Genomic DNA, 22,977 nt, shown 5'->3' with positions numbered 1-22,977 from the left:
CAATACTATTTTTTATTTAACACTGATAGTTTTTAATGTTTTGCATGAAAATTGCCAATTACCATATCTGAATGCTGACAGATGATTATATCATATGTGCTGTTATGGCCTATTTTAGTTGGAAGAGGAAATCTACCAGGATAGAATAATTTGCATTTCAAAATTGTGCTGTCCTCATAAACACATTTGCTTCAGTGAATTTTTTGAAAATGAGCATGATAGAAAAGTTGCCAAAATTTCATTTCAATATTTACTTAATTTATAAATTATATGCAGAAGTTTTGGGTTGAATAAGAAAATATTAAAACTTAGATAATTTTGAAAATTTCAGTGATAAGTTGTTGATTAATTTTATGTAAAATAAATATATGTTGTTGCTGTTCTTCACAAGTTAGAACAGGTAGCTTTATTCTATTTATTGAGTTGAATTTATATGCAATAAAATAAAATAAGAATTTAACTAATCAGTTATAAATAACAATCCAGTATTAAGAACAATGTGAACAAATTGTATCTTCAGTTTTTCTTTTTTGTTAAAATTTCAAACCACTGCTAGCAAAGACAAACAAACAACAACAAAAAAAAATGTATAATACATAAGATAGATTGAAGCTTTCATCAATGATGGAACTATTTTAGAAGGAGATAAATTGTAATATCATCATTTAAATTATTTAAAGCAACTGCAGCTTACTTTGCAATTCATCTTTTAACTCTGATGGTTGGGGTAAAAAAAGAAATCGGTGTTATTTAATTAAACATCAAAACAACAGTTTTTTCCCCATCCTTCCAAAAAAAAAAAAAAAAAAAAAAAAAATGCTGCTATGGCAGTTTATTTTCAGGAAAAATATTTCTTCATTGCTAATAATAAAGACAAATGTGTGTGTGTGTAGCGGTACTGTACTGACCAGACCATTTGACTTAAAGAATAAAACTTACGAAATCAGTCCACAGGACTGCGCTCAAATCTAGGGAGTGGGTGGGATTCTCTGTATACATGTAATGTAAGAGGAAATGCGGGAACAGCACTCATGTGCTAGTTTTAATGGAATAACAATGCTCCGTAATTTTGGTGAGTGGAAAAAACAAGGAAAGTAAAGTTTTGAGTAATGTTAAATTGAAATTTAAAATTACTCGAAATAATAGTATATATTAAATGAATATTTATATTTACATATAGGAAAAAAAAACAATTCTCATTAATTATTGTATAGAATTTATCAAGGCAAAATTTGCATATCAAGGGAGATGTTAATTATCCCTCATGTTCTCTAATAATAAGTTACACAAAATTAAAGACTAGAGTGAAATAAAACACAAAATAACATTTTTGTTATCATGATACAAACCATTTAATGATTACTTAACAAAAAAACGTTACAAAGCAAGATAAATTTATCTTATTTTATTCATTTATTTTGCCAATTCATATATTTAGGTATCAGTTTCTACAATGTCTGCAGATTTTTTCAGTCATCATTTCATTTTTTTTTTCAATAATTTCATTTGCATCGCTCTTTGTGGTTGTTGGACTCATTTCTTTTTCTATTCCTTCAACTTTATATTGCTTTTCCAAAGCATAATACCTCGAACGTGCTAATTTTGTATACTGAATTGAAATTGGAACATTTAAAACGCCTCTATAAAAGTTTGTGACATACAAAGTTCTTAGTTAAAGAATCAATTAAGGGGTCTCAAAACTCTTAACAATAACCCATGAAGCAAAAAAAGCATACATTTATTAACCCATCTAATTTACAAATTAAACAATTGTGAGCTTTGAAAATTTAATCATAGAATACTTACTCATATACAATTTCATCATTTCTCACGTTTTCATATAATTTCAAGAAAAAAGTTATAAAGAAATATAAATTGGATATTGAGATCTTAAAAATCAGAATTTTACTGCACGCAGGATTCTGAATTTAAAAATTGGTCAAAATTTACAAAATTAATATTAACTTGCAGAAAAATGTTCAGTTTTGAAGTTATGCATACTTTTTATAAAAATTTTGAAAAAAAAAATTTAAAACAGAAATTATCGTTAAAAAATTTGAAATTTTAAGAAAAAATGTAATTAAAATTCATGCAAATTTTTTTTCTCTGAATAATGTGTCTAAAAGTTGAAGTATGTAATAGAATAACTTATTTTGAACATGTGTATGAAATTTCAGATTGATGGGATAAGTAGTTTTTGGGATATCCTGGGTACAATTTTTGTTTAGAGAAAAATAATATTAAAGTTGAAAAATAGGAAAAAAATTTGACTAAGTTACGTATAATTAGAAAGCCTCAGAAGCCTTTAGAACTGCCTTTAGTTAGCTTAAATTGTTACTTTTGTTTCATTAAACTTTTTGGGAAAAAAAATATTTTTAAACTATGATTATTAAAAAAAGACCGAGTTTTAAGGTAAAGAACATGTTTAAAAATTTTAAATTTTTATTTGGTCAATAATGCTAATTTGCAAAAGTAATTGTATGCATTTCGATATAAGTTCTTTAAAATTCTCAACAGTGTGATATATCTTGCAATAACATCCATTTGGCATGTTTGTGAAATGCGGCTCAAAGCTTCGTCAAAGCATTTTACAGGGTTTTTTTTTTACTGTTTAAGGATTTCTTAAGAGATTATGGAAAAAGTGGAACGAATCCGTAACAAATTATGTTCAACATTTTTTTACGAACAAACGTGCATTTTTTTCGTTATATAATTGAATTAAACGACAAATGTGATGCAACAAGTTTTAATGGCCATAAAAGTTTAGCTTTAAATTGTTCTTGAACTAACAAGTTTGAAATTGGTTTATTTTCGGGAATGGAATTTGTCGTTTTCGGACATGTCATTTTCTCCTGTATTCCTTTTAAACACATATTAAAACATATTCCTTTAAGATCAATCTCAATTATCAGGTTTTTGAACTGGTAAGCAGTTATATGTTCTCTTTTGACATGACTAGCAAGTGTCTATTTCCCCAAATTACTTAGGCTTTTTATCTTCTTAAAGAACGAGCAATACATAGCAAATTAATTTTGCGAAACTTCTCTAACCTATTCATAAAGTGAGGACTGATACTTTTATTTATCCAGTTCGTATTAATTACGGATTTTGAGCAGCTCATTGTTAAAAAGAATTCTCTAATGTAATCTGAAAAAACTCACAATTTCTCAAATAATAAACAAACCATTCAATAAACTCTCATGTGAAAGACTAAATACCACCGCGAAGCTTTTGCAAATTGAATATTGCTATTCCCTTCAGAAAAATTTATTTTATTCTTTCACGCAGTTGCAGCGATTTATGCTACTACTCTTCCATGCTCATTAGCAACAATCCAAGAATTTCATGGAAAAAGAGCAACTGCCCCTCAAATCAAAATCGGCCTGATATATGCAGGGAAAAAAAAAAAAAAAAAAAAGAGCTAGTAGAAAAGGGGGGAATTTCTGCGATTACACAGTCATGAATTTTGGTGTTTCGTTTTTGGAACTACATCGCATTTTTTAGATGAGAAAAAAAAAAAAAAAAAACCCTTAAAATTCCATGTACTTTCCCGGTTTTTAAGAAATTTTCAAATTTCACTGCATTTCCCCAGTTTTTTTTTTTTTTTTTTTTTAATGATTTTTAAATTTCCTGTATTTCCCTGTGTCATGGTAATCCTGGTACAGTTATTAAGGGTGGGAGTTAGTTTACGGTATTTTTCGAAAGGGGATGATAGGAAGGACAGATAATCATTGATGACATATGTAAAGATCACTGGCTTTTATATGAAATAAAAACTAATGAAATTTTGCAATGATTGAGGTTTTCTCCATAGAGAATGCACAGTAAAGTAGTATTTTTTCGATTTTTCTCGAAATTTATTGAATTGAATTGTATAATTCTTGAGATTGATGCAAATCTGCATTAAAATTTTTGTTACTGTGCTTAGGAGGCGCATGCAAACTACGCACTGAGTGAGATTTTTACGTACGTCTCTAAGATGAAAGAGTTTCGAATTCATAGGATGTTGCGTAATTCTGTCGAAAGCCATTTAGTCTGGGTGATAAAAGAGGGAAAGCATATTGGTAGCATATTTTGATTAAATTTCACCATTAGGCGAAATGTCTGAAAACTATTTTTTTTTCACTATTGTTTCAGTAATCAGAAAATATGTAGACTGAAGAGAAACAACAACTCATGCTTTCGCATCTCGCTCATTTGCTTCCGCATTCTCAAAGGTAAGCACGCACATGGAGAGAGCGGCTTTACCACAAAGTATCCACCAGTGAGCAGGCGAATGACATAACTTTATCACATATAAAATTCACTAAACTACAACATAAGCAAAAAAAAAGACGACATAAAATATATACAAAAAAAATGATGCAGTTAATATCAAAAAGCTTGCTTAATTAACTAAAAATAAAAGATGCATTCATACACGACTCTTAAAGCAATACTCAGAATAGAACATTAAATACAAAATTTTCTAAAATATATACAGACCGAATAAAGTTTTACAAAAAAAAAAAAAAAAAAGTGTTATGAATTGTTCTAAAACTTTAGGAAAGCTGACACGTCGTCCAGATTTATTTTGAGAAAAAGTTTTTCTAATTTGTTTATCTGGATGAGACACAGTTACATCCGTTTTATCCTGTTCTGATTTAGGTACTTAAGGAACAGAAGGAATATTGTTTTTATCATCCAAACAAAAGACTGTTTCGACATGATCTATCGACACAGATTTCTTCTTTCCATTAACAGGAATTGTGAACACTTTGTCATTTCGCCTGACGACTATATGAGGACCAGACCAGTGAAGAAGAATAATAGTATAATATCACCCCACTTAGAAGTCTCATGACCTTTAATTGCTTTCTTGAAGTGGCGATGTATTCTTTTAACAAGTCCACTGGCTTTCGGGTGATAGGCGCAACAATGAATTCTGTTAGTTCCAAGGAGATTATTGAAAAGATTTCATTCAAAGTTTCTATCCTGGTCTGTTGTTATGATTGTAGGACAACCAAAACGAGATATCCAGCCAGATAACAAAGACCGACAAATAGTTTCAGGGGTCATATCCGATGTAGGGATTACTTCTATCTATAGTGTAAAGCGGACATTTATTGTGAGACAATAAATTTTACCATTAAATGGAGGAGGAAATCGATATATATATATATGGGAAAATCTGGCATCGGGTAATGCAATGTACCAGTTGGTGTCTTTGTGTGCCGATGAATCTTTGATCTTTGGCAGAGTTGACAAGATTTTACCCGCATCTTAATATTTGGCCACACGAAACGTTGAATAATCATTGTTGTTCAGGAAGAAATACCAGGACGAGGGAAACTATGCAGGTGTTTGAAAACCTGTCTGCAGTAATCCTTGGGGATGAATAGACGAGGAACATTTGTGGAGACATCGTATCTTGATATCTTCTGAAGGAAAATATTGTTGTTTCAATAGTAAAGATGATAAGTTTGATTGAAGAAGTCGTTTGAGTTCATCATCTACTAACTGAGCTGATGCTATGTCCTTGTAAATGAGAGAGCTTGCTTGAGAAATTGGGTCGATTTCAATCCGAGATAAAGCATCAGCTACCAAATTTTGTGAATATCTATAGAAAACATGCCAAGCATCTGTACAAAAATGCGAAATAAAATCCAAGAGTCTCGGAGGTTTTTGATAAATATAAATCACGAAGTCTCTTCCTTCCAACATGTGTCTCATTTGATCATCGTATAAATGGCTAAAAGTTTTCTATCATACTAAGACCATTTCTTTTGGGAAGAAATCATTTTCATTGACAAGCATGGCAGCGGTTGCCATAGATTATCACTGTATTGTGTTAGAACACCACCAACAGCAAAATCTGAAGCATCAACCCAAATACTTGCATTTGGTTTTGGGTGATATAATAAAGTAACATGTGCAAGGGCTTTCTTAATCTGTTCAAAAGCTATGATGGCCTTATTTGTCAATGAAAGAATTTCTTCCGGTTTGGTATTAACTTTTCGCTTTGAACGCTTTTTATTCTTTATGCCTTCTAGAAATTTTATTAATGGAGTAAGTACACGAGCAGCTTGTCTAATGAAACGTTTATAATAATTTAACATACTAAGAATACAATGCAATAGTGTGATAGTGGATGGTCGATGAAATTGAAAATAGTATCTACTTTATCTGGTAAAGGTTTTATTCCAGTATCACTTGAAATCCTAAAAATTCTAATGCGGGTACTTCTAATGTACACTTAGAAGGATGTATAGACAATCCGTACTGATCCAAACGCTCAAAAAGGAATCGGAGATGTTGTACATGATCTTCCTCTGAAGATGACGCAACCAAAATATCGTTGATGAAAGTATACACAAAATTTAAACATCTCATAATTTCATCAAAACTTTGAAAAGTTGAGGAGGCGTTGCAAAGGCCGAACTGAATTCTAGTACTTTTTACGGTTCAAATGGCAATTTTATGAATATCATCTTCATGAGTAGGTATTTGATGATAAGCTTTAATTAAATCAATATGTGAAAAAGTTGTTTTGTCATTTAGCTCTGAAGTAAAATCTAAAATTTTAGAAATAGAATATTTGTACTTTTTAGTTTGGACATTCAAGACACGATAATCCCCAACCGGTCACCAATCATTACTATCTATCTTGGGTACCATATGTAAAGGAGATGCATAGTTGCTTTTATAAGGTATAATATGGCATACATATAAGCATATGCTTTTAACGATCAGGAACTAATCGTCTAGGATTGGCAGAAACAAGTGGAACAGAAGTTTCGATATAATGTTTTACATTATGTTTGATTTCTTTAGAAAAGGAAGGAGGTTAACAATTTCAGGAATTTCTCTTAAAATTACTCTGACCTGAAATAAGTTTAATAAAATGAACTTCAGATGAGATAAGCTTGCAACGAGTATTTATTTTGGTCGCATTATCAACTCTTATGGAGATCGGTAAATTGAAATGGTATAAAAAATGAGCTCATACGATAGGCATTGGAACAGATGTAATTAGAAAAGACCATCGAAATATTTTTCTCAGATTCAATCTAGTGTCAAAAGTCTTACCGTATACATTGATGGGATATGTGTTCTCGGCCGACAGCTGTTGTATACTATTCCGTCTCTCTCTTTTTCTTTTTGGCAAAAGATGCAGGGAGTGCACTAACATCAAATCCTGCATCGACGAGAAAAGAAATATTTGATGATCTGTCCTTAATAAATAAGTGATGGGAAACATGAGAGAGCGAGGAGGTAATCGCTTTTATTCCTCGCTGGACGATTTTTTTGAAAAATTGCATCGAGGAATGCATTTTCTTGCGGTGGAATTTCCTATGGTATCAACATGCATTTGAGTCTCTAGGAAGATGAACGGCTGCGTGAATGAGAGCGATTTCTGTAATCTTGCTTCTCTTACCTCATCGTAAGTTCGTCGATTCGCCTATTAAGTCTTTCAATTTTTCGAAGAATCCGATTTTTACTGCTTGAAGATATTGCATTAGTAGGGATACATTTGAAAAGTTCACTTCGAGGATTCGATCAACGATTTCCGTGGCTTTTTAAACCGTTATTGGTGTAATCGACGACAAAATTGTTTGGATTGAAGTTGGCATTTGTTCCAGGAAAAGTTACAGCATAAGTTCTTTCGGAATATTTTGTGAGGCGGTTCGATGATTCATAATCCTTAGTAATTCTGAAGGTTTTCTATCCTCTAATTCCACTCTGGATAGCAATTTTTGAATTTCTTGTTGCGAAGACTCTCCGGATCTTTGATTAAGATGCGTTTTAATTGCAGTATATGGGTCTACTGCATCGGTATTTATATCTTGTATTAAAACAGCGGCTTACAGTGGCAATTTCGACATGATGTAGTTGAATTTCGTTACACTATCAGTCACTGGTTTCAGTACTCCCAGCTCAAAAATTCTTTCGCACTTAGCAAACCAAAGATGTGGATCGGTGAAACTGTAGGGAGAAACTCTTACAGCTCTTACTTCAGCCATGATAGGGAAAATGAAATCGGTAGGAGAGAAGATTTATTTATTTATTTATTTTTACAAAGTTGTCGTCACAGTCACCATTATGGAAAAATAATAGCAGTTATCAGAAGTTTGTTTATTGTCCTGTTTAATTGCTAAATATTCATCTTCATAAATAAAAGTGAAAAGGAATGATTCAGATTTAATCCACAATTTTATTCGCTGCTCGCATTTACACAGCTCAAGCGTACCAGCATAAAAGGAATTTTCTTATAATTTCGCCTCGTGCTCAATTGCTTGCGCATTCTTAGAGGTAAACACGCGCATGGAGAGATCGACTTTACCATAGCTCTTTCAATGACATGACTCAATACGGGTTTCGTAGTTTGCGTGTGAGCCTCACTCACATTGAAATATTAAACAACTGCATTTTATGTCCAAGACTCGGATGTGGTAAATTTTTTTTTAAACCTGGGACTTCATTCTTTTTCAGATGAATATTTCTCTGCAATTTGGCAGATTCGCCAGCTATTTTCTTTGCATCTTCCTTTGGCACTAGCTTTTTCCTTGGACTTAATTGTCAGTCATAATTTTTTTTAATAAGAATTTCTCTCTCCCCCCCCGCCCCCCTGAATTCATGTTTTAACAGAAATTTCTGTCCACTTTATTTTTAATATAGTTCTTTTTATACCATGGAACTGCAGATTTTTATTTTTGAGACATAAGCTCATATTTCACAGTCTGAATGGGATCAAACGATTCTATACTTAATCTATTTGTTTCAGAAGTGATGACTGAGATTACGATACTAAAACTCGACTTAACTTTAGGTCCATGAAAACAAGTGATCATGGATGGCAAATGTCCTTTTTCAACTTCCATCTACCTCTTATCCACTGGTTCCTTCTGTTGTGGTGCGCATAAACTGGTAACAAGATACCCGAGTACCTTCATCTCTTCTTCACCCTCTGCATCTGTTTCTATAGCATTAATGACATTAGTCACCAGATCAGGTTGACCTTGCATTAATGTCACAGAAAGAGAATGCTTCCGACAAACAAGATCAATTATTGCCGCAGATTGTAACAGCAAATTATCCAAGGACACTTTACTCTGAAATATGCTTGAATATTCAGTATATGTTTTCAACACATTTTTTTGGTATTTCTTCACTACATCCGATCGTGAATTTGGGAGCTGAAGTGGAAAGCCTTTCAATAGCCTCATAAATACAAATTTTGTAAGAAAATGATTTTTTTTTGTGATAAATTGAAAAAAAAAAAAAAAAAAAATGTTACAAAAAGCGGAAAATTGTGGAGTTCCGGAAGAATCACATCCTTGTTCATGTTGTTTGCTATTTTTGTCTGTCATGCTACACCGAATTATTGCTCCGACTCTTGTGTTATGCACTCCTCAGTAGCGGTGGCAAAATTGTGAATTTTTCTACAGCATGTTCTATTTATAAGCATAGAAATGCCAATTCAGAAGACAGTCACAAATGAAAGAAATACTGAAGAATTTATCGTCAAAAAATATAACTAAAGATGGTAAAGGAAGAAAATATAGAATCCAAAAGTTTTTTTAATGTAGAAGACTCCAATTACCATTTTTATATTGCAGTTTTACCTCGATTAAAGAACCATGTGTGAATGCTTCAATCGAAACTGAAGAACAGACAGATATTTAAAAAAAAAAAAAAAAAATCTTGCTTTAAGCGGTAGGAATTGTGGCAAAGTAAAAGCTCAGGAGTGATGTAAGTATTAGGATGATGTAATGAATGATTGTAATCATATAGGTTTGAGTAAAATGTTTACTGCTGCAGGAATTCAATCTATCATATTAAATGGTCCTAATGATTGTACAAAAAAAATTTTTATATGAAGTTAAAATAGTCTATACAAAACGTGTTCATTATTTTCAAAAAAATTACCCATGGCAAATCCTTTACTCATTTATCCAGCTGCTAGAGAGGAAAAGGTTAAACTTAAAAAGATTACAGAAGTTGCATTTTTAATTATGAATATTTTGACAAGCACAGAGTATAGTAAGGCTCAAACAATGGAAATTCATCAATATCGATTGAAAACTGTCATTCTTTTAATGATTCAGGCAAACTAATTTCCACAGACATTAGGAGTCTAAATTATACACTTTGGAAAAATATACTAGTCTAAGCAAGATGAAAAGTTATAATGAGTTGTTTCCATGGTCCTCAAGTTGAAGGTGAATTCTATATAATGTTAGACCCAATAGATAAAAGATCAAAAGAATGAGCATTGAAAGATGTTCTACAATTCTGAATATTAAATACAAAATGATGAGCAAAGAGCCATCCGCCATTAAATATTTTCATTTTTTTTTTTTTTTTTCTTTTTAGCACAATGCTAATGACAGTAGCTTATGCAAAAATTTAAAGTCATAAAAAAAAAATACTACCCAGAGGACATTGTTAGCAGGAAAACAACAGAGAAAAATGTAAATAGCAAGCACCCCATCAAAGATGGAAAGTAATTAAAAAAATTTTGAAAACTGAGGAAAACAGCAAATTAAAGCACACAAGAAAACTTGAACTTTTGGTTCAAAAAATAGAGAAAGATTACAAACAATATATAAAGTTTTCACATGACTTAAATTTTTTAACATGATGCATCTTGTTTAGTGTATTATTATTTTAGCAAAGTTTTGATTTTAACAAAACCTCTTAAATAAAATTCTTCAACAAGATGTCATGGACAAATGATTAATTTTTACAAAACATTACATAATAAAATTTATTCAAGTTATTCTTTTAAGTGTTAATTAAGATTAGCCTGTGTTACTCTGTTAAGTGTTAATCTAAGCTTAAAGATTAACATCACTTCTAACAGCAAAAACATTTTCACATTTAGATAAAAATAATATTAATTATCAAGTGGCATTTTTTTAATCCATGAAAACTAAAATGTGTAGGATTTTATAGATTTCCAAAAGTTGTTTACAACCATATGCAACTTTATAAACATACAATAAAAAAAACTTTAAAGAGGAACAGAGTATTTATTGAGACATTTTGCAAAAAAATGAGTATTGCATATACATAATACTTAATAAGTGATAAATATCCAAATTTCTGAGTATTTTAAAATTTGTTCTCTTATATACATATACACATTTTATAAGGTGTGAAACAAATACTCACAGCATATATAATATGCAGGAATAATGCAGTATGAATCTTAATGCATACTGCTCAGAAATGTAATATGAGCTATAAATGTCAGTTATTTCCTAAAATTTTTAATGCCTAAGCAACAAAGACTACAAATATAATAAAAAATACTATTAACACTGCAAAGACTTTAATCATTAGCCAACGATTTGATGTAACGTTTTGAAAATATTTCAAAATTTCGGAATGAGCCGCTTCGATATTCATTTCAGACTGCTCAACATTGGCATCAATGCGCTGTACTATTTCTTCTTGCTCTTTAACCATATGTGCTAACTGTTGAAAAATTGTACCTAACTCCACAATTGTTGCTTCAATGTTCTGCATTGTATCAGCACGGTTCTGTATATATGCATCCTAAAAATTTGAGAAATATAAATTTTACATTTATGTGCTTTAAAACCATTCCAACAAATTTTCAGGTAAATGTAAAACAGTTTTAAAATTTGTCTGGTTCCCTCATTTATGTAATCAATAATTAAATGTGATTAATTATTTATACAATTTTACAAAAACTTATGTGTTTAGATACTTAAATACAAAGTTAAAGTTCCCTGAGAACCAAAAAGATATTTAAAACCATATTCTCTCTCTTTCACTCATACAATACATAATACAGGCAAGATAGAGCTTAGTCAAATCAATTACATCTAAACATATAGCATTTAACTTAAAAGAAAAAGTTCTTGAAAATCTGATCATTACAATATAATAGAATTGAAACCAGTGGCTTGTTCTCATAATTTCTTTAAAATCAAAGGTTTGGTAATAAAATATCAATAAATGTAAATGCAATTCATTCAATATCTACAAATGCGCCATTCATGCAAACTGTTAATTCAGACTGATTTTGCAATTCAATTTTTAAATTGAAATCAATTATATCTAAAAATTAAATATTATTCACTGTAATAAGGAGGATGAACTATCTAAAAGTTGAGAGAAATGTGCAAAGCATAGAACATACCTTAATAAAGAAAAACAATGATTTTAAAATTTCATGGTTTAATCTATTATTATTTATAGATGTTTTCAAAATAAATTGAAATGTAATTCAAAATTGATGGCAGTATGTATATAAAGGTGCAGCAATTTTAACCCAATAATTTTATATACATTAAAAAAAAATTGAAAAATATATTACCTGTTCGTCAATAAGTTGTAACTGCTGTTGGTACTGATTATCAATATTTATAGCACATTCATCATTTTGATGTGAATGTGAACTTACAGATTCATCAGACAGTAAAACACTTCTAGTTTGACCAGATATAGCAGACGGTAAAGTTCCTGTAGTAGTTCCATTAGATCCTGAAAATTTATCCCGACGACTCTTCTCATGCTTTAAATTCTGAAAACAAACACATGCTCAAAAAAAAATCATTGAATTCCATATTTAATGTATTTATTCAAGAAATGTGTTAATGTTATTTTGATAATTTCATTTCTAGTATGAAACTGATGAATATAATGAAAAAAAGTTGTACATAATCCAGTCTTACTAATACATGATTCAAAACATAGTTCATCTATAAAGATGACAATCGACAAGGTAAATTACTACCATTTTAATATCTATTGTGAATTAGCTATTGAACTCTAATACAGAAATTTGTAACTATGATAGCATGATTACTTTAACCAGTACTTTCACATTACATCAAGATTCCTGAGATGCGGCCAAATGAAAAACAGAACGTTTCCATACTCCCCAGAAGGTAGCCTTCAGACTTAAATCTGCAATTAGGCTAAATCTAATTAGAATTAGTTTTTTTAAAACACATTTTTATTAAATGTATTTGGTTCATTCTACAGAAAACATGCAGCATTTTAAGTCACAAAACAATAAAATGAAAATTATTATGAGCACTGCCTTTTAAAAAATTTAATATATACAATTTTTTTTAAAAAAATTAAACTTCCAAACAAATAATTATTCTAAGCATGGGTTCTTCTAAAAATTTTCACTGTCTGACAAAGGAAGAAATACCAGCGTATATGTGAGATTGTGTTCAAAAAGGAAACAAGGATTTTTCTTACTCTTCATGCGCATCAATGGGAGATCCAATTACCCTATTTTGGAGATACGGTTCTTAACATCGACTGACTGCTCGCCCCTCCAACTTTTCTTTCATAAAACCAATCTGCAGTTCCAAACAAAACCTTCTCATCCCAATTTTGTTTTTGAAAATCTATTACATCTTATAAAAAATATTTTGTCTACTTCTTTTTCTACAAGTGGTTTTAATTTTTCATAACTAAAACTTCTCCCCTTAATTTAAGCCTTTAAAGGGCCATTTTTTTCTAGTCATATTATGTTAAAATATTTTTAAGCTTGAAATTAGAATAAGGAAAGGGATTCATTTAATTTATTAGATACATTTAATTTAATTAATTAGTTTGGTTAGTTAATAATTAAGTACAAATCAAGACACATTTTGTATGAGACAAAGAACTGAAGCATCTAAGTTTGTCTTTCTTAAAAAATTTGTCAGAACATATCCCAACCTACATAATTTCATACAAAGATTGATAAATTTGGTAGGAAGCATACTTCCCACAGCCCTAGAAAGGGTTAAATGTTTAGTCACATCTCCCTTAATTTTCAGAGATATAAATGTGCCAAAATCGCACTATAAATTTACACTTTACCAAAACAATTTAGAAGTAATACCTAGTGCAAATAAATAATTTATTCAAATGTATACTAATTTTCAATATATGTGCATCACACACTTTATTTCATTTTCCTTTCTAAAGATATAATTTATGATATCTTTTACACAGGAAGTTGAAAATTCTACAACCTAATCATGAAACTTGCAGACAAATTTCTCTTTTTTTTAATGATCTGCAGAAGTTTGGAAAAAAAAAGTATATGCATGCATTTGAAATCCAAAGAGTTTTGTAGAGGCTTCGCAATTAAGAATGCATATAAACTTGAAAATACCCTTTAAGAGGCTTCAATACCTATTATTGATAACAGTAAAGTTTTCCATTTTAATTTCTAAATTACCCAGGAATTTTTCACAAAAGTTTTTGAACATTTCAAATGAATAGAAAAAAAAATATTCAGTGAAATAGGAAGTGATATTAGCATTTTTAATGTGGGCAATAACTATTTTCATTGTTTATATTTAAGCACCTAAACCAGGCCAGGAAATAGAGCAAAACATTTTTTAAAGAAACTTTTGTTTGCCTATAATTTTGTCTGCTACAGGGTTCCTACTCTTATTAAAGAGGGGGGGGGGAATCAAGGACCTTTTTTAGAAAAATCAAGGACCATAAAATTACATATTTAGGTATAAAAATGCAAATAATAAATTTGAGTAAAATATTTTCACTATTAGCATTCAAATGAATAATTACTTTCTTGTTACATAAAAAGCAATATGAACACTTGTTATGTTCTTTATTTAATAAGCTAAAATTTGCAGCTCAAAGATGGTTTCAATATTACAGTGCAAGAGCCCTTATTGTAAGCCACCACAAAGCAACAACTAGCTCTTAATATTGTATTAACAATTAAAGGGTACAAACTTTACCAGCACATTCTCATTTTATTTGGGGGGGAAAAAAAGAAAAAAAAACATCATTTCCAGGAAAATATCTAACCTTACTTTTGACATGCACTTGGCAGAATAAAGTAGAAAACATAAGAGACAGAAAAAAAGAGAAGGCACGAGAAAAACATAAGCAAAACTTCCAGAAATACATGGAGAAAGAAAAAAAGTTCACAGAACAATAACAAGGAAGGTAAAACCAATTTCACAATGTTCTGACAAGGAAATGAGAAAAATCTGAAAGAAATTGGAGTAAAACAGCAAAGCAATACAGGGAATTTCAAAACCATAAAAAGAAAACTGGCCATTTTTCCCAATAGGGATACATATCCTATGACTCCAGGACCAATTCCAGGAACTAGAAATGTTCACAACCTAACTTCCTTAAATAAAAGACCAGTACCTTTTCAAAACAAACAATGAGTAAACGGATAAGAGAGTGGGGAAAAAAAAGTAAAACAATGAAAAAAAAAAAAAAAAAAAAGGCAAAATAAGAATATAGTGGAAAAAATGGCTAAATAAATGAATGTAAAATTTCATCAATGACCCCATACTTAAGTCAGCAAACTTTTTAAAACGTATTAACAATGTTTCTAAAACAGTGAGGGGAAAAAAAGTAATCTTTAGTGAACAGTTACAGTCAAAGTCAATTTACATCAGGTTGAGTACTGTTGAGAAGAGAATACTAAAATCAATTACTAATGGAATTCTTAAAAATATTGATGAAAAGGATATTTTACATCTTTAACATCAAGCTGGAAAATTACCTTGTCATATGAAAGAATGGAAAGAAAAATTAAAACTTGAAAAGCTTAAAGGAGATATGAAAGCTTTCTCAGAAAATTATACATCAAGCAGGTTAACAGCAAGAACAGAAAAAGCATAACTAAAAATAAACAAAAATGTGGAGTGAGGCTTTTAAATAATTCACTGAAGTCTCCTCACAAGTAAATTCCTAGCAGTTTATCCTTGTCACAAAGATGGAAGATTAACTGTAAGTAAACTGTTATTTTGTAAATTACATCCATTCTGGATATTACAACCTAAACCAATATCCAGACAAACATGTTTATTCAAGATAATGTCAATGTGACTCTCATGGAAGGTTATGTCATGGCTCTCAATGTGGAGCATGAAGATGTCAAAAGAGAACACAAAAAACAGAACAAGAAATTATAAAAAAGTATATGCGACAAAAACATAAAGGAAGAATACCTAGAAAGAACATACCAAGAATGTAACAAAAAATAATTATAACTTTATATTATAATCCACAGGTCAAGATCAAATTTGAACATTGGATAACAAAGAATGTAAAAATAATCACTCATGGAAATCAAAAGATTAGTAAGAAGACAGTAAAAGAAACTGTTGAGTACTCAAAATAGAGCTATTCAAAGTATTTGTGAAATCAGTGGCAATTTTCATGCAGCATTTAAATGATATTAATCACAGACAACATTAATAGCAAAAAAAAAAAAAAAAAAAAAAAAAAAGAGGAAACATCACTTCACATTGATTTTTCTGAAACCTTCAATCGTAAATATGCAGAATAAATTCGATCAAACCATTTTGAATTCTCAAAAAACTGTTCAGTTTCCATACATCAATATTGTACTGCAACTGACAATTAGAACACAGAATTGTATCTTTGTGCTTTTGGAAATTTATACCATGGTGTTGAAATTGCACGGATTCATGCAAAATAAATTTTAGAAACACTGCATATATTTAGCAAGTCTCATTATAGGAATTAAAAAATATATATCTTTAAGAGCATTGATGGCAATAGAAACAGGAGCACCTAGATGTGTTTGGCACTTCTCTAAAACCAGCTATGGTAAGGGGGCTCCTCATGAAATTGGAAGAACAATAAAATGAATGGTATGAAAATATTATTGCACAAGATCATGATATCATTGGCCAAAATGAATTTATTTCTCAGCTAAAATCAAGCTGCCCTAGAATCAAAGTGATTGGTATTGATACCGATGCAAAATAGAAGAAAATGTATTATCTTTATTTTTTTAATAAATACTGCAAAATTTAAAAACACATCAGTAGAAAATATTGCACAAGATCATGATATCACTGGCCAAGATGAATTCCTTTCTCTGCTAAAGTCAAGCTTACATGTTCAAAAAGAAAGAAGCAATTTCTGGATGCCAGATGTCAATTGTATAAATACAAACCTGAAGAAAAGTTAATTAATTTCTCTCTAGGGCAAAAATGCATTACATAGGTGTAGTAACAGAAGAGCATCAGAATGAATGCAAATTGATTTTTAAGACATGGAAACAAGTGTGGGTTGATGAAGAAGTTGATAAAAAAAAAAAAAAAAAAAAAAAACAGTTTAAGAATTTCCAAACAAATACAAGAGGTTGTTTCAAAACCGAGAATGAGTTAATTTTACTTTCAAACTTTGAATTAATCTTCGGAAATTTCTTCTATCAGTTGCAAAATCAGATCCTTTATTTTTCATCATAATATTTATATTTTCGGAGGCATCACTTCTGTGCCTATTACATTATTACTTTTATTTCCAAAATGGAGTTGACAAGTGCGATTTATGTCACGATTATATATATATGTAAGCATTATTTTATGTGAAGCAGAATGCAGTTTTGAAGGCAGTGAGGAGACTTTCAATCTCGTGACATCGTTTTATTTCATCTTGGAGAAGAAGGCATTATTTACAAGTAGGAGCGATGAGAAAGAAATGAGGAAAAGCTCACAACACAGAAAGAAATGAGGAAAAAGCTCTTGAACATTTTATACCTGGTCTTATATAACCCGAGATATTGATAGGGAAAATATTTCTTCATAGTGCTTATATACAATGAGATTTCGATAGGGATTTTCGATATATGCGTCGACGAGGTAAGGGAAAACACAAGGATGTTTTAAAAAAGAATGTGCTTATTGGACATTTTTCTAGCCCTTCACACGGAGTGTGGGAGAGTTAGGCTTTTAACTGATTCAGCAATTTTACAAAGCTTCTCTTGAATTAATTAAGTAGAGAAAGTGGAATTGGAGAAATAAGAGAATTCTTTAGAATGATGTTACTATGGGCTAAATTAGGATAAAATCTTGGAAATTAAATAAATTGAAATTAGAGTTAAAATATCATTACATACATATACATATACACACACACCACAGGGTATCTTGCATTTTTTGAAGGATATGCTGTAGACATCACTTTATATGGTCGTGGTTAATGTTATAATTCCCTTTATATCATCCAAATCATCTCATTCCAAACCCAAATGAGCACAAAAATATTAATTTAGTGTAATCACAACACTACTTGATTTGATCAAATTTGAAGCACAGAACTGACCAATTTCCTCAATAATTATGATTAACAATAATGGAAAATCTTGCTCCACTTGTAAGGAAACATCTGAGAGTCACTTTTCCCATGGACGAAGTTCACCTTTTGTCTGGACTTTTTTTTTTAAAGAAACTGTCTGGACATTTTTATCTAATTCAAAGAATATATAAAAGAATTTGTTATAGAATAATTATCAACTAAGGAACTACGCAATAACTAAGGAATTTTTTTAGTAGTTATATTTGAAATTAATCACAACCCTGAGATAAATGTTCTGCCCTTTTCTGTTTAAAAAAAAAATATGTTTTTTTCCCCTTTGAGTGGTAAAAATATTGTTGATTTTACTCAATTAGGTTACTGCTAAGTCCCAACCTTTAAGCAGCAGCTATTGCATTTTAGATTTTTCTTAATATGAAAATTTATGCAGTCAAATTAGATTTTTTTGGTAGAATGAACCAGTTCTTAATTTAGAGAAATTTATCTTAAATATTTAAAATGAAAATGTGTTTTTTATTTTGAAAGAAATTTATTCATTAAAGAAATTATTATATTTTACCAAGACCACATTTACTTACTTCTGTTCTTACTTCCAGAACTTCACGAAAATTACTTGACATATTGGCAAGCTTACATTGCAGAGACACCACAATAGAATTTGAATGATGAAGCATATGCTTTCCATGACTGTTATTTCTAGCTTTTGATTCCTGAGGAAGAAAATTGTTATATTAAATAATACTTATGATTAATAAATTTATTTCTTATATCCATTTTTTCTAGAAAAACATAATTGAAAGCATTTCATAAAACAACTGCTCTAATTGTTAATTCTGATGAAATACTAGAGAAAAACTCCAGGCTTTGAAATCTTTCAAAAATTTAGTTACTTGAAGCTGAGCAATCTGCTTATTCAGAGAGTTGATGTCTTGCTTAATAACATAAGTCAGTTCTTCAATTTCAACTGGCTTATCTGCAAATAAGCTTCTTCTCTTAGCCACTAAAACAAAAGATTAGCAAAATATATTATAATAGATTGATTAAATACATATGAAATTTAATGCAAAATATACAATGCCAATATGAAATAATTATTTTACTTACAAACTGTCAGTTTTTCAAGTTTTGCATATGTACTGGCCAAGTCTCTTCCAATTTGACTTTAAAAAGGGGGAAAAAAAAAGATTATTTGTGATTTTTTTTAGCACAAAATTTAATTATTAATTTAAATTCAAATGGTAGTTTTGCTTGCCAATCAAACACTGCCATTCATTCTAAGCACATTATAGACACAATAAATATTTTCCTGATAAATGTTTACTAATAGTCTTAATTTTATTAGTCAAAAGTTAGATTATTAAGAAATTTGATCACTTTCAAATGAAACTCGAGCATTAGATCATTAATGTAACTAATCAAGTGCAAATTCTACTATTTCCATCCAGTATTATGTGTTACATCATTTCAGCAAAATCTCAATAAAATTACCTGAAAACAAATTCTCTTCGTTACTAACATTGAGCAGATGTAAAATTTAAAATATATATATATATATATATATATATATTTATTATTTTGTTACTCATGAACAAAAAGAATGTTACAAGAATCAAATTCAGTTATGGACTAAGTTTACGAGAACAATGCATCATGAATAATTGACAGCTTTCAGTATAAAATTCACAATAATAACAAATGAGTTGATTAGAGAAATCCAATCCGCAATTCTTTGGTAAAATTTAACGAAATTTCTAGCAAGAATAATTTTCTGCTTTTAAAAATAAAATAGGAAAAAAATTATCATCAAAATCTGCTTAAAGCTTTACATTTTTTTTTTTTTTTTTTTACTTTACTATGCTGAAGATTATGAAGTACTAAAGACTGAAAATATATAGCCTAATTTCTTTAATATGAAACAACTGCTACACAAGATACTCCCTTGTAAAATTTCACAATTAAAAATATGTATAAAGTTACAAAAAGAAGATATGATGTTCTTGAAGTTTTGATATTTTAAACTTTTTTATATTTCAAATTTTCTACGTATAATTCATGATCCAATGGAAAAGTTATAATGTAATTCTGCTGAAAAGTAAAATATTCTTACTGAAAAGTAAAATATTCAGATATTTTTTTTTAGTCGACACATTTTGAAAAGATATTTAAAAAAAAAAAAAAAAAAATTAAGGTTTTTCTCATGTTTCATGATATACTATTCACTAAATGTTAGTAAAATTCATCACTTCTTTCAGCATTTTGCTTTTATTGCGATTTGCCAAAATTTTTACACATTTCAAAATACACAAAAGGATCTAAACAATTTTCAGAAAAGCCTGCTTATTATGTCATTTATTCTGATAAAGTAAAATATATATCAATGAAATTTCAAACTATATAAATGACTAATTTTACAAATTATAAGACTTAAGATTCAATTTATGCATTTTAATGTTTTAACATATGAAACACATTTCTAGTTACTATATATTTGCATCTCATTTGTTGTGTTGTAAATATGACATTTTCTGTTCCATTATAAATTAAAGGATGATTACAGTCAATAAGAATATACCATAATTGAAACATTATTACTAATATTAATCCTAAAATTCATTTAGTGGTAAAAAATAATCCGATTTTTTTTTTTACTTCTTTTATATTACCTTGAAACCAGAATAAATGATCAATTTTATAACACTCTACATCATTAGCAACAAAACTTTGATATTTAAAAACGGGACATATGAAAATTTACTTACATACACACTGGTTATAAAATATTTAAATTTAGAAATTGTTAAATTAAAAACCATAAAACTGTTCACAAGAGTGAACCATACATTTTATAATTGCTTTCTAAATGAGAATATCTCATCCAAAGTTAATTTTATAAAATTCAAATCCCTGAAAGCTTTTATACGACAAATATATTTCTTTAAACTAATATAACCTCTATAATATAAGTTTACTAAAAACTAGTCAAAACAAAGAAATACATACTTTGCTGTTTGCATAAAATGGGTCCACTGCTCTAAATTTTTTATGTGTCGCTTTCCCCTCACAGGAACATATTTTTCTTTCTATATATATATATAAAAAAAAGCAGAAGGGAGCATTAATATTAAATGGAGATATACAGCAAAATGCTTTAAGTTTCTTATTTATTGTATGAAATTTAAATTTTGTCATACATTCTCTAACAAAATTACTCAGAATACAATAATTTTACTGAAACATTTTTTATATATAAAATTAAAAAACAAACAAACATACTAAATCAAAGAATGTTTTATTTCCTAACATGTGTTTTAGATTCCAAAACTATAATCAATGCAAAATATATCTATTTATATAAGCATAGTTTTATAATTAATTTGCCTATGTATATTTCTTTTTAATCATTATTTATGGCAAATAAAATTTCTATAATATCAATGAAATTAAGAAAATCTAGATTTTGTGGCATTATTTTAGTTCCAAAATTGTGTTATACTTAATATTTAACAGTGGAAATATTCTAAACAGAATCGCATTCATAAAAAAGTCAGGAGCTAATTTTAAAAAAATACAAATTTAACACTCTTTATTTCACAATTACTAGCATATTTTATACATTAAATTAAAAGAATATTACGAACCAATCTTCCTTCCTTGTTCTTAACAACTGATTTGAATTCCACAGTTCTATCACGACAAGCCATATCAGTTTCAAGATACTGGATTTTGTTAGTAGTGTGAAACTTAAGATGGTCAGCTGGAACTGATCTGAACTCTGAATCTGAATTATTTCTTCGCCGAAGGGTGTTCATTTGAAAAAAGTAGTAAACTTTGCATTAACTACAACAAGAAAAAACATAAACAAATAACATTTTATAAATGCAAAAGACATTAATTCTAGATACAAATTATGAATAACTTAATTTAGTGCATAAAATTCTTTAAGATTTAAGCGTCAAGCGAATACAAATCCTGGCAAGACAAGGAGAAATATATCGTTTCAAATAAAAACCAAGAATTCAGCAAAGATGATCATAACATAGATATTGAGACTATAAAATTTGTAATAAAAATATCTTATCAAACAAAAAAATAAATTATAATTATTAATCACATACGTGTATGGAAACAATAAGATGGAAACTTGGCCTAATATTTGGCATATTATAATAACATATTGAGATATTAACAGAGTCTAAGTAATCATTTCATTTATAAAGAAAAGCTGTACTAGTGCTAATTTAATTAGCTGTTTAAATTATTCTAGTGCAAAACATTTGGTTCGATCGTATAAGGATGGTACTCACTGATTTTTAAATACACAAGTAGAAAGCAAAGCTAAACGTCAGTGATGACGGATTGGGACAGTTGGTGGTGGTGATGTTGTTGTTGATGATGATGCTGAAAAGCACTGAAATATTCGTTCCAACAAGGGAGTCGGCTTTACCGCCAATTGACTGGACTCTCCAATAGTTCAAAAGGAGAGTTCAATACTTTTTATGATATTGTTTCTACTAAGGAACCTCAAAAATATTTTAATCTCCAACCAAATGCATTGTAAAGATCTAAGGACAGCATGCGAATTCTTTACGAAGATCGTAAAAAGACAATTTTTCTTTTTGATTGTTGACTATGCAGAAGTTTTGTTATAAAAAACTAATCTTTAAATATAAAAATTCGATAAATCAGATTGATAAATAGAATTTTCAGATTATAAAAAGCTTAACCAAAAAGTCATAACAAAAAGGAGAAAAAATTTCAGATTCCCATAGATAAAAGAAATTCAACAACGATAATTTATTTCGACTGACTTTACAGTTAGGAACGACGAATATTTTACGAACTCTTATTATGTAATCAATATCAAACAGTCACAAATACCATTTATCAATATTT

The 22,977-nt window shown here is 29.3% G+C and overlaps 1 protein-coding gene across 2 annotated transcripts; it reads right to left on the bottom strand.

The window, feature by feature from the left end:
• Positions 1–11,009: 11,009 nt before the first annotated feature.
• LOC129958823 (syntaxin-5-like) lies at positions 11,010–22,469 on the bottom strand. Of its 2 annotated transcripts, none has more exons than XM_056071522.1 (8): positions 22,389–22,469; positions 21,723–21,921; positions 21,085–21,164; positions 19,189–19,244; positions 18,975–19,084; positions 18,663–18,794; positions 12,332–12,538; positions 11,010–11,544 (listed from the first exon to the last, which is right to left on the bottom strand). In XM_056071522.1, exons 2-8 carry the CDS (start codon positions 21,891–21,893, stop codon positions 11,263–11,265), a joined length of 1,038 nt encoding a protein of 345 aa, XP_055927497.1. In that variant the 5' UTR covers positions 21,894–21,921; positions 22,389–22,469; the 3' UTR covers positions 11,010–11,262. The 2 variants fall into 2 exon arrangements, with proteins under 2 accessions (XP_055927497.1, XP_055927496.1); XM_056071521.1 differs by lacking the exon at positions 22,389–22,469 and adding an exon at positions 22,200–22,382.
• Between the last annotated feature and the right edge of the window lie 508 nt (positions 22,470–22,977).

Source organism: Argiope bruennichi, chromosome X1 (assembly GCF_947563725.1).
Source record: "Argiope bruennichi chromosome X1, qqArgBrue1.1, whole genome shotgun sequence".
Classification (NCBI taxonomy): Eukaryota; Metazoa; Arthropoda; class Arachnida; order Araneae; family Araneidae; genus Argiope; species Argiope bruennichi.
This window is presented reverse-complemented; position numbering and strand designations above follow the sequence as displayed.